Below are 13,111 nucleotides of genomic sequence, written 5' to 3'. Positions count from 1 at the left end.
GATCTCAAAGACGAGAGACCCAACTCATGTCTCAGAGCTACACTGGGTACACAATTTGGAAGGGACAATGATTTTTTCCAAAGTTTTGTTTCCATCGCATCCCAGTTAACCTCCATTGCAAGGGGATTTGTATCCATCCTGAAAAGAATTGTTGGCACCACCTTTCCTAAATAAAATAGAATTTTACCATAGGCAATATAGAAAATGTACAATATTTCATTTTTATCCTCTTTATCTGGGCCCCCAATTTAATAGTTTTTAAATGGAGAGTTTCTGATAGATGGATTTTTGTTGGATGTGAGTTAATAAATGATCCTAGGTAAGTGAGCTCAGACACAATTTCTATATTTCGATGTTCCATTTCCCATGAACAATTCCTCACTATTTTTTTTTTTGGATCTTTGAAAATAAGAATCCTCCATTTGTCTGGATTAATCTTCAAATCGTTTTTTTGGGCATACTTTTCCAAAGCAGTCAGCAGTCTCTGCAGGCCCACCTTGGAATGATCCAGTACCAGCACTTCATCGACATAAGCCAGCCAGTTGATTTTAGTTAGGCCGAGGCGCAGTAAAACTAGACCAATCTCCTTTAAGTCTATTCCCAGATCGGCCATAAAGAGGATGAACGAAAGCGGAGCCATCAGGCAACCCTGCCAGACCCCTCTGCTTACCCCTATTGAATCTGTTAGAAAGCCTGCTTTAGAGAGTCTAACTCTCATCCTGGTGTTTTGGTGTAATTCAATCAGGATTGAGAGTAGGTTTGAAGGCACTCCCCATGTATACCATTTTTCCATAGAAGACCCCTATTAACCATATCAAACACTTGTGTGAGATAAATCCAGGCCCCAAAAGGGGGCAACCATTGTTCTTTTCCAGATCTCCCGTCAAAAAGGCTCAAGACCAGACCGTTAAGGGACATAGATAGTCCCTTTCTGAATCCTGTTTGTTGTTTCGGGATTGTATTCATTAATCTCGCCCAGTCTTCCAGCGCTCTTAAAATCAGGCCCACAAATATTTTACTGTCAGCATCCAGTAGTGAGATTGGTCTGTAGTTTACTGCTAGGAGTCTATCTCCTTTTTTGAAGATCGGTATGGTAATCGAGTTTTTCCATGATTCTGGAAGGCATTTAAATTTGATTATTTGATCAAACAATAACTTAAGTATATAGGCCCATATTGCTGGATTTGTTTTTAGGGTGCAATTACTCAAGCCATTCGGGCCCGCGGCTCTGGAGCTAGAAGAGCGTTTAATTAGTAACTCAATGTCCGCCTCAGTATACGTGAGGGACCATTGTGAGCTATCCCAGTCCTCCAGTGCCGATGGACCCACTGAACCATAAACCTGGGAGAAATGGACATCTTGATTGTCCATTTGTGCTTCTTGTTTGCCTCCCACAATATCCCAGAAATGTCTTGAATTTCTCTGGCCTAAAGACTTTAACATACAATCCCCATCCTGTTGATACAAAGATGACTTAATCGATCTCTTCCAATTTCTTTACGATACATTCCCCGGAATCTGTCTTTCCAACTCCAACAGTTCTTCATCACCTAAAACAGACCCGGTTATCTTATCTTGTGCGATTACATTGCCTCGATCTTGCAAAGATGGCCCTGTTGGGCACTTAGTTGTTATCTTTGAAACTTGAGTAAAATGAGAGGATATTGCATTTTTCATTGTTGTTTTCCTCAAGTTATAGTCTAGATTAGCGGTGAGAGAGTCCCGCATTATCTGATTCACTGGCGTCGAGATACCCTGTTCCTGACCTTGGAGGGATCCGAGGTACACAGATGAATTTAGGAAACCCGAGGTTGAGGGTAGTTGATTGTCTAAAAGGAAAACGCTGGGTGGATGACGAAAGACCCCTCCACCTGCCTTATAGCGTTTTAAGAAAAATCTACCTTGTGTACCTCGTTCCCCTTCATCTTGCTCCTTACCAGCGGTCCCCTTTGTAGTTCTTTTAGTCACATTATCCTCAGGGTTGTCTGAACTCCATAAGTTATACATTTCCAACTGCTTCTCACTTCTTCGTATGGCAGGGACAACACCCCCTCTCTTGGGTCAAAGACTCTACGGCCCGCAGTCCCCAAGGTATTAATCGGGAGGAGAAATCGCAATACGCTAATTCCAGTCCTCAGGTCAAAGGTTCTACACCCACAGCCCCTGAGAAATAATTTGCAAGTACTGAGTGGCAAATTATGGCAACTTTATGTTCCAGTATATCACCTTGCAGAGCTTTGTGTGGGCCGGCCCCTAGTCAACAATATTCAAATCACCACCCTCACGGTACCTTATAACTTCTTCAAGAGTGAGGTGCTGTTATTGCGCCCGATCTCATCCTATCCGTACCTTCTCCCTCCGTCCACATCCCGTGCACAGTAAACAGCCAAACAGCCAGAATAAAATCTGCGCCCTTTACTCTGTGTGCATTCCTCCAGGAGGAAGGATAGCTCAGGGGCAACTCATTTGTCTTGGAAACAAGACAACACAGCGCAACAAAGGTTTGAATCCCGATCCTGCACTTAGAAACCACTCATTTGTATTAAGCTTGCTATAAAGGAACAATTATAATTTACATAAAAAACAACTAGAGATAGAAAACATCCCAAAAAAAAAGAATATGTTGACAGGGGTGATGTAGAGGTGTGTAAAGGGAGTTTGAGATTCAGGCAGTGGACTTTGGAAGTGAGAAGGAATATGTTGCATTTGCTTAGAAGTATTATGTGAAACTGCTGATGTTTTTCCACATTTTATTAAATCCATTTTCTTCATCTTTTTTTTAATCTCCATTCAGGTTTAATCCTTGGGCTTCCAATTTATTGTAATTTTTCTGAACTTCTGGGTTCCAATAAATAGAGCATTTGCTCTGTCTTGGGCATATGTTTCCTGTGCAACCAGTTTAAGTGGCGCATGATGGGGAAGACAGACCGTACAACGTTGGAGCTGAACTCCCCTTCAGAGGCAAAGCTGGCGATTCCAGAGGAAACCATCTCTTTAGATGCAGACGACCCCAGTAAGGATGATCTTCCAGACCGGGGCGCCTGGAAGGGGAAGTTCGACTTCTTACTTTCCTGTGTGGGCTACGCTATTGGCCTTGGCAATGTCTGGCGATTCCCATATCTATGTGGTAAAAACGGTGGTGGTAAGTTCCTCGTAAAATGCTTAAATGTTTTGTTTTGTACGAGCACACGCAGGAACATTGGCACCCAATAGGTCTCTCGCACCAAAGTCTTGCGACGCTGATACGTCATTACTCAGAAGTTGTTTACAGTACACATTGATCATGAATATTTAATAAGTTGATGCATTCCTCAATGCCTAGCTCAGAACATCAGTGTCCAATATTCCGTTTTTACATTCCTTAACCTTCGATTATCCCATGTGTTACTTCCCTTATACATGCTTTGCTTTTTGGATTTACCACTTCTAATGGTGTGTCCAGAGGGAATAATTCTGTATTACTTTTACTATATACCATAGAGTGTTGGGATTTATTTCGATTCATGCACACACTAACGGGAAAGCAGCCATTTTGTATTTCGGAATCAGTCCCCTTTAGTTAGGCCCCATGTCACACTATTAATTCCAATTTGGCACGGGGGATAGCTCAGGGGCAAGGTGCTCGCCTTGGAAGCAAGACAACACAGAACAACACAGGTTCAATCCCAGCGTTCTCACTTAGAACCCACTAGCTATTAAGCGAGTTATAAATAACCAATCACATCAACAGTATTTACTGTCATTCATATTACGTTTGAACGTAGTTCATTGTCCTGTGAGTACTTTGAAGAGTTACAAAGCAAATGAGCTCCCCCTTCTGTTCAAATCAATTGTACAGTAATTGTTTCTGTCGTGTCTATTTATCCAAACAGAAATGTGTTACTTGCCAAGCCTCATGATGTCGCGGATTCTTGTATAGCACAAAGCATTCTGACCTCTGCTATTCTATTTGACTTGGAATGGGAGTGGAAACCGCCTTAATTTCCTTAGATATCAAGGAAAATAAGACGTTTTTAATGTTAATTCCTTCTAGGTACATAATTCTTGCTGTAATGAAAAAAAGAGGTCGACCCACACACAAATCTCATGATGTACAAATTCACAGTTTTTAACCTTTCTATATCTGTTTTGCACGCTCGGGCCACAACAGAATAAGAAACTCAGAAAGGCGCCAGTTGGATGACTCTTTGTTTTCTGTGCTTTGATGAGCCTTTATTGAGCCTCAATTTGACTGCATGGGGCAAAGCATGTACATGTTCACAAATATTAGCTCTGTTCACTAGTTCACAAGCAAATGTGGAAACGTACATTAGACACTTGCTCTTGACAATAACCTGTATTGATCTGCCAGAAATTCGCCGCCCCAAGCATAATTTAGTCTGCAGGGGGTGAATGGCATTTGAATAATTAATTTGAAATCCTGTTCTTGTTTTTTCGTTTCCCAGGTGCATTTCTGGTCCCATACGTATTGACGCTGGTCTTTGCTGGGATTCCTCTCTTTCTGCTGGAGATCGCTCTTGGCCAGTACACCTCCATTGGAGGACTGGGGGTCTGGAAGCTTGCTCCCATGTTCAAAGGTACTGTAAAAACCCAAAGAATAAAGTTACATTCCTCTGGGCAATTTATTTTAATCTTCACCTTACGTTCTATTTAATTGCTCAGAATTCAAAAGAAATACCGGGTACACAAATCAACTTTAATCTGATAGAACATGCCACTGTTTAATGTTTGCAAAATGTGAGCGGGCATGGCAACATTTTATGGACATTCCATTAGAGTATGCTGTGACTGCTATCCCCACAGTGTTCATTCTGTCAACATTTAGATGCAGTTTCCTCAGTTCAAATGGTAATGTCAGAATGAATGAATGAGAGAGTGAGTGAATCAATGTCTGTGTGTATTGTTGTGTGTTTTTGCAAGTATTTTTAATAGGATAGGACATCCCTAAAACAGGAGATGGATGGATGTATGTATGGATGGATGAGCTGTGAATCCAGTGAGCTAGCAAATGTTTATCTCTTTAATGTATATTTGCAGGTATTTGTATTGCCATCAAAATGGTTTCATGATGATGATGATGGATGTGTACACGTGAGTGAGTGGGCGCTTCAGTAGTTTTATTCAGTACTTCCAAGGACGTCATTTCGGGCTCTGTGACCCCTAAATGACTGCGACCCCTGAGGTCTCCCTTGCGAACTCTGTGGTCTCCCTTGCGACCTCTGTCTTAAAAAAAACGAGAAAAAAAAGCTCTTTTTTTTTGGTAATGCAAGCTCCACGGCTGTGGCCAGCACCATGTGACTCTTTACTTCTGGAGTGGCTGGCTTTCTCGTTCAGGCCCCTTTAAAAAATAAGAACACTTTCAGCACTCACCCTAAATAAGAAAGAATAGGAATACCAAATCATGTGTCTTTCTGGAATTCTATGCAATAATTGCTAGACTCATCAAAGGTTAATTTAGGCACACTTCGGGGGGGCGAGTCATGGATTTAGTCTGTTCTTAAATGCCTTAACTCAGTCTTTCATCCTTTCCGCGTTATCACTTCGGGGCGCGGTAAAAAGACATCACTTCCTGTGATGTCATCGGGGTCAAGGATCGTGTGATGTTACTTCCGCTACCCCTGGAATTTTGGTGAAATGACATCCCTGAGTACTTCAACTAAAAGTGGTAGAATCAAGGTACAATCGAAGGTCCGAAAACCATATAAGGGAGTGACTTAATTTTCCTTTACACCAAATCCTGTACTTAGAGTAAAGTCATATCTGTTGCTAGAACAAGGCTTCCCTTCCAAGTATCGAAATTAAGTAGAAAAGACAGAGCTGAAATATGATTTAAATGAGACAACAATTAATGGAAATGTATGGGACAAAAGCACTAAAGTGTGCCCACTACGCGAGGCCAAGGGAGGACGAGGAAACAAGAATATAGGCAAAGGGTAATCAAAAATATAAACACCGGTTCAAGGAGGACAGAATGTCTTTTACAATGAAGAATGCCGCCAAGCCGCGTTTAGCTAGAAAAGTGGTAGGGACACCTAGAAATATGTTAATTTGAAAGAGTTCAAAGTATTTTGTTTGTTATCATTTAAAAAGGGCAAACAGCACCAGAAACAACAGCTTCAAAGTGCTCGACAAAATAATATTATAAACTTAAACACAGAAAAAATTAATATCAAAGGAAACAATACCATAAAATAAACAATAGTAGAACACATAAACAATAATTGCAGAGAAAAAACAACAAAACTGCAAGTAGAGTGAACAGCATTATAAGCAGCATAGCAAGAAACACATCCATGAAGTCATGGGTTGCAGGTGATGTTAACTGTTCTTTTAAAAGAAGCAAACAGCGTTAGCTGTGTAGCAGGTCTAGGTACTACATGTAAAAGCCTTCTCCGTGTGGGTTCGAGGAATTGCCCACCCAGGCAACTAAGTTAAACATTGCCCCCACTTACTTTACTCTCAGCAAGAGAGCGCAGACAATAGCTGCATGTAGGCTAAGCTACCGAAAGGGCTGGATACTGAAGGACTTAACCATTAAACATTTTCCGCAGCAGCACCAATAGACAGACATCAGTCATTAAATCAATGAGAAGCCAGTTGAGAGTGGTACAATAACGGGAAAGCTGACCACGTCACGTGACCAAAGTAACATGAAACGCTCTTTTTATAAGCGCCTGTGAAGCTGGCAGATATTTCGGATGGAGGTTCAAATAGAAGCACACTTCAACAGGTGCGAAAACACCCCAGCCTGAACCAACAGTTTCAAACAGCTGAAAGCTAGCCTGTCACACACATGGAAACCCACACTGAATGGAAACCTCTCAGAGCTGATATCCAAGAAAACAGTAACTTTGTCAGGCATGTCATGTCATTTCAAGATGGCGCCTTGGAAACTATAGTTTTAGGTACGTTGCTGTGGCCAATGAAATGCTCTCAACACATCAGAGAACATCTTCTTCTTATGGTCTGGGAACACCGTTATTACATGCTTTAACCACATTGTTATGCAGCACTAAAGCGGAGAAAGGGAAGCTCTTTTAAACAACACTCCACAATTCTCCCCCTTGCATACACAGTCACAATAACTTCTACAAAATGTCTGCCACTATCCACAGGTCTTTCTCCATTATCCACACTTTCTGCATCCTGGAGTAATTGTTTGAATGCATAGTGCTGCGAGAGCTCTGGCCAGACCTTAGATTCAAACTCAGCCCATCCTGTGCTTGCCAGAGAGCATCTGTCAACTGGGTTACATGATGATGCATAAACCCCTTGTTTTCAGAGACATGTTTTACCATAGCTCTCAACTCACCCGCTTTTGGCGGGTGTCACCCGCCTTCAAAGCAGACGAATCACCCGCCAAATCCCTCATACGCCCATTCACTTCAATGGGCCTCTCACCCGCCAAAAAGAAAATCGGGTGTTTTCACCCGCCTAGGTGATAAAAAAGGTTGGGAGCTATGGTTTTACGGAATTGAGACCTTTTCCTTCACTTTTAACCCTTCATGAGGCGTGGCTCCCCACATCCATCCTTGCCCCCCCCCCAACCTCACACTTATCAACCTCACTCCCCACACCCATGAATAGAGTTGGGTGTGGGATATTGAATGTTTTATTCCTGACCTCTGTTTCGGATTTCTGTTTAGCTTTTTCTCATGTCAACATATTTTCATAAATTCCGGCCAATTCCGTAAAGTGGAAGTCCTATAACACTATGTTACAATTGTCCACTCATCAGGCCACTGTGGTAGGCCCAAGAAAAGAATGGCAACTGGCAACAATCTTTCTAGGGTCTTAGGTTAAAAACATATTATTCTCTTAAGTTTTGTACAATTTTTTCAAAAAATTAAATAACAACTTTCAATCTTCTATGACACATGTATTAGGTTAAGGGTTATTTTGCTGGGTGCCTTTCCGGACCGCACATTATACAGCTCTTCTGCAATGTGCATCTTTAAACAGACACACTTGCACAATTTCAGCAATATGTACAAAACTATGCGTGTCCATGGACCCCCAGAAATGACACGTTTCCATGTTCGCCTATTTCTCCCAAGCACTTCACGAAGTCATTCCTTGGAATGTTTTGAGATCCTGAAAAATATGTTTTAAAACGTGTCACGTGTACTGTGACCAACCCGCGCAGTTGTATTCTTTTTGTTCAGCTCCACCTCAAATACACAGTTCCCCTTCTTGTAGGAGTGACAACATTTACACCTGTTTCCGTTTGTAGCCCTCAGGTTTTGGAGGCATTCTTCTTCGTAGTCCAGACATTGCAATGCAGTGACAGGAAGAAACAAGCACTGATGTGGGAAACAGGTTTGGCTTTTCAAAGACATGGACTAGGCAGTGTACAGGTATTCACCACTTTCCAGCAATTGCCATTTCATTGCAAGGTCTCACTATGAATTGATGGGGTGCTCACAACAGCTCACAGGCTTGCTATCATAGTCCATGCCCATGTCATCACCCCACTGCTTGGGGAAACGTTTCATGGCAGGGTGCTCAAACTAGGAAAACCTGTCTTACACCACTGGCAGGGGTTGCCACCAAATGGCCAGGTACCACCACCAATTGCAAGCTGTCGTGAAGCCTGAATGGCAAGGGGAAACATGCCTTTCTGACTGCACCTTACATCCATCTTATGTTCTGAAAAGGCACCTCCTCCACTTCCTCCCATGCCTCAAAGGGTATGCACTCCACACCATTTTGTGGTGTTTGTATCCTTTTTTAATTCATTAATTTGCATGTGGAAGCATAGATACAGCACGGAATACCTGAACTGCAGTGCATAATCCGGTAGATTCCCTTTACCATGTATATGACACCAGTTGGCAATTCGCTGACGGTCCACCAATCAGCCAATCTTATGCAAGATAATTGAGGATGCCTGTGTTGTGCCTCTTTTCTGATGTCATGGACACTGGGCCATCTTGTCATTTATCTGCACATTCGAACAGACTTATTATCCATACTTTCAAGATAGGAAAATAATTGTGTTCCAGAACAGATAATGCCCGAGAATGTATGTGACCTGCCTTTCATAGCGACAGCGATATTACCAGGGATGTTTACCATAAAACCAATAGAATCTAAAAAGCCTAAAACGTCATTTTTCCATGAGGCAATAGCAATATTTATAACACCAACTGTTAAAATCTGATTAAAATTGCTATACAGAGAATCCATATTATTATCTTTCGCTTGTATTTTCTAGTAGAGGATGGCACTATGGATCTTGTTCTGAGTGCTCAAGGCCACTAGACCCAGTTCACTATGGATTGCTTCAACTTGGGTGCAATTCGGCAACCCCAGGGCACGTCTCCACATCTTTGCGTCAAGCGAGGCCAGCCATTTTGTTTCTTTATCAGTAAAGATTTCAAGACCATAAAGCAATCCTGTAGTTATACTAGAGTTGGAAATCTTAAGTAGTCCTTACATTTATATAGTTGTGTATAGCATTACATTTTTTAAAGGTTTTGTTGAATATTATCGTTCTCAATTTCTCCCCATGATCTATGCTATAATATGGAACTAACAAATAAATATACCTATCCAATACCTCAATAGGGTGAGTGTCAATCCTCCATTTAAAATTGTTTTTCACCTGTTCTTTGCTTTGAAAAATCATTATCTTGTTTTTGGCATGGCTAATGACCAGTGAGCTGTCAAAGGAGTATTTAACCAAAGCAATTACAGAGTGTTGTAGACCCAGAGGGGTGTGGTCCAACAGGATAGTATCATCCGTATAGGTGAGCCAGGAGAAGATATGTTGGTCACCGATGCGGGAGGGGGGGGTTGAGGAGGGGAGAGTTCTGACGATCCAACAATAATTCATTATTGAATTATTCATAATAATAATTCATAATTCATTATTCATTTATATCTACCACATATAAATTGTACAGTATAGGAGGAAGGATAGAACTTTGCTTGAGACCATGATTGGTGACTTTTTTCTCAGTAAGGTCTCAATGCTTATTAATACGTAATTTGACAGAGGTGTCAGAATATTATTCCTTCTGTAAATATATTATTCCCAAATCAAGAACCCAATCTGTACTTTGTTCCAAAGGTGCGCTCTATTAACAGTGCCAAATGCTGCTTTGTAACCTATAAGGCATGCATATAGTGGGTTACTCCCTTTCATGTTCTGTCTTTCCGCTCATGTCTTATTTATTTATTTATTAAGATCTTGTATATATTCACATGTGTCTTTCAATGTGATCCTGATAGTTACATCATCCTTAACAATAAGGTTATCCCCCGTGAACAGCCTAGAACTAAGCTTGGCATTGAATAGCTGAATGTTCTTATTTGACCAATGGATTTTACTTCCCTTGCTACTCACCATGATGTTCCCCAGAATTCGACCATTATCTTCAAACGCATATTCCTAAGATACACTGGATATAGCAGGGCCACTACACTACACTCCATTGGGATCAAGGCACATTCAGAGATCTTTAATTATAACGACCAGCGCACCATACAATAATCTAACCAAGAGGTGCTCAAGTCAATACTCCAAATATAAAGGGATTCACCATTTTCCCTTTCCATCGTGTATAGTTGGTATAATCTTTGGGCCTCTGAAAAGCCATTCCATCGATCCAAATGGTTTAGCTTTTCATTGTCCTCTGGGGTAGCAGCTAGCACCTCATGGGTATTATGGTGAAGATTATCCAGCTTAATCGTTCTTCGATCATTTAAATCCCCCATAACAATATAATGGCCGTCTTTGCTATTCTGCAGCCACTGATGAATAACATACTCACACACGGTGTCAGATTCAGCAGTCTTTTTATTGCCAGGGGGATTATAAATATTTATAAGCAGTAAATGAGGCCTTACCCACTCCTCCTGCACATTAAGTATCCCAGCTAAAACATGGGGGTTGGTAACACCAGCTACTTCTCTCAACAATAACATATTTGTAGCTCCTAGAATGAATCCCCCATATGGTCTCCCCCGTATCTTCCTTCTAGCAGATATATGCATCAAATGATATCCATCAATATTAAGGTTGCTAGTCAGCCAGGTTTCTTGCAGGGTGAACATTTCACAGTTCATCAGCTGGTTTTGGCCTTCACCCCCGCTCGAGAAAGAGCGAAAACCCTTGGGTATTGCAGGAAAGAATATGCAGTTTATTGGGTCATGGTCAATCAATCTATTAAATAGTTTTAACCCTTTGCACACTCATTTTCAATGCAAGTATCGGTCAATACAAAGGATTGAGAGCTAAAAAGAGCCTGCCTGAAAAAGACCACCTATTGTCCGACAATGGCAAATGCAACAGTCCTTGATTAAACCCGCAGAGTCATCTACCGGGCAGCCTGTGTCAAGTAATGTCCTAAAAGAAGATCAGCAAATTGAAAAACTCAAGGATCTAAGTAGCCAAATCCCAGAGCTCTTTTCCACCCACACATCGATTTGCAGCCAGAAAACAGCACCTATTCTACTTGATTCATGAAACAGTGAAAGAGGCCATTTGCGAGGATTCACAGTGAAAAATCACGTGTCTACGACTGAATGGGCGAGGGATGTACCACTTTGAACACCCACTTTATGTATGCTAATAGAGTGCGTTTGTGGGGGTGTAATAACCTAGTAATGTAAGTGTGAGACACACCTACGCTTTCTAATGGAGTTTCCCACTTCTCAAAGAATAAGATGCATTCTATTTATTTAATTTCTTTTTGTCATGTATTGATAATACATTTCTATGAAATCAATCAATCAATCACTATATGTATTAATAATAAAAGGCATTGGCAAATCCAACAGTTTGAACCTTTCCCTGGGAAAAGGTTAGGAATTTTCCAGGCACTACTGCAATTGTGCTAATAGTTCATAAGGTGACAACAGCTAGGACATGGTGTTAGTACCTGGGCCTGTTTGGTAGTGCCCGGCAAATGCATGTCTAATGACTGTACACAAGCTGAAACTACTGGCTTTTCCAATGCTTGCGTTTAAAATGTGGTAAAGACATGTTTGTGACACCAGGAGCTAGTTTACAGCTGCAATTAGCCACTATCTTTCAGCAGACTGCTTAAATACACAAAGCTTGTTGGTGCGTTTTGCGTGTGGAGGGGCAGGTAGAGGGTGGCAATGGCCATTGGGTCAAGCCTAGCCATTGGAGAACTTTGGGTGGATAAAAATATAAACAACACCAACAGAGGCTGTGTGTCACCCTTACATCCAATGTAACTCCTACCGTCTCTTCCCATGCCAAGAGTTAGTGCCAGCTAACAGTCCAGACATGGCTCTTGGACTTGTAGGATGCAATGGTACAGAGAAGCTGCACTTATATTTCTGTGCAGTTCTGTGCAGTCTCCCAGATGATTAACAGATGATTACTTTTTAACACACATACAAAGATGTCTCTAGACTTCATTGTTATCGTTGAATGCAGATAAAGGCACGGTTGCTTATCAATGAAGACAGCACTTTATTGTTACCAATGAATACAGATAAAGGTGCGGTTGCTTAACAATGAAGACACCACTTTGTTATGTCTCAATACAGATAAAGGAAGTTCATCCCACCAAGATTCATAACAACTTACATCAGTGAAGCCGCCACACTAAGGAACATCCTTTCATGCCACTGGGACATTCTCAAAGCTGATGAAGATCTACTTAAGAAATAGAACCCGAGCAGCGGGGGCATTACCGAAGGCCCCGGGGCATTACCAGAGTCGGTAATGCCCCCGCCGCGAGGGTTCTATTGCTATTAGTATCCCGGCCCGCAAAATTTGCGTGACCTGGGTACTAAAAGCAATTTTTTTCTGCCCCAAAACGCTGCGGCGTTTCAACGCTGCAGCGTTTTGGGACAGAAAAAAAAACGACCAAGAAAATGGCCGCCGCCATGGAAAGGGAAAACGGAGTCCGTTTTCCCTTACCATGGCGGCCATCGGGAGCGGACACGCTGGGAACAGAACTGTTCCCAGCGCGTCCGCTCCCGAAAAAGGATAAAAAAAAAGGTAAGTGGGGTTGGGAGTGCGGGAATGGGACGGGGGAGGAAAAAAAATGTTTTTAAAAAAGTACCTGCGTCCCTGGCGGGGGACGAGGGAAGCCCCCAGCCGTGTGGAGGCACAGAGCGGGGATGG

The 13,111-nt window shown here is 41.9% G+C and overlaps 1 protein-coding gene across 5 annotated transcripts in view; it reads left to right on the top strand.

Annotated features, from left to right (window-relative positions):
• LOC138513604 (sodium- and chloride-dependent GABA transporter 1-like) overlaps nucleotides 1–13,111 on the top strand; it is a 619,404-nt gene that overhangs the window by 257,026 nt on the left and 349,267 nt on the right. For 4 of the 5 annotated variants that reach the window (XM_069628585.1, XM_069628581.1, XM_069628583.1 and 1 more), the window contains 2 exons: nucleotides 2,795–3,142; nucleotides 4,446–4,577. In XM_069628585.1, the coding sequence (XP_069484686.1) occupies nucleotides 2,911–3,142; nucleotides 4,446–4,577 (364 nt within the window). In that variant the 5' untranslated portion in view covers nucleotides 2,795–2,910. The remainder of the gene's footprint in view (nucleotides 1–2,794; nucleotides 3,143–4,445; nucleotides 4,578–13,111) is intronic. The other variant, XM_069628582.1, reaches the window with a different exon arrangement.

Source organism: Ambystoma mexicanum, chromosome 12 (assembly GCF_040938575.1).
Source record: "Ambystoma mexicanum isolate Mex_15411 chromosome 12, UKY_AmexF1_1, whole genome shotgun sequence".
Taxonomy (NCBI): Eukaryota; Metazoa; Chordata; class Amphibia; order Caudata; family Ambystomatidae; genus Ambystoma; species Ambystoma mexicanum.
This window is presented reverse-complemented; position numbering and strand designations above follow the sequence as displayed.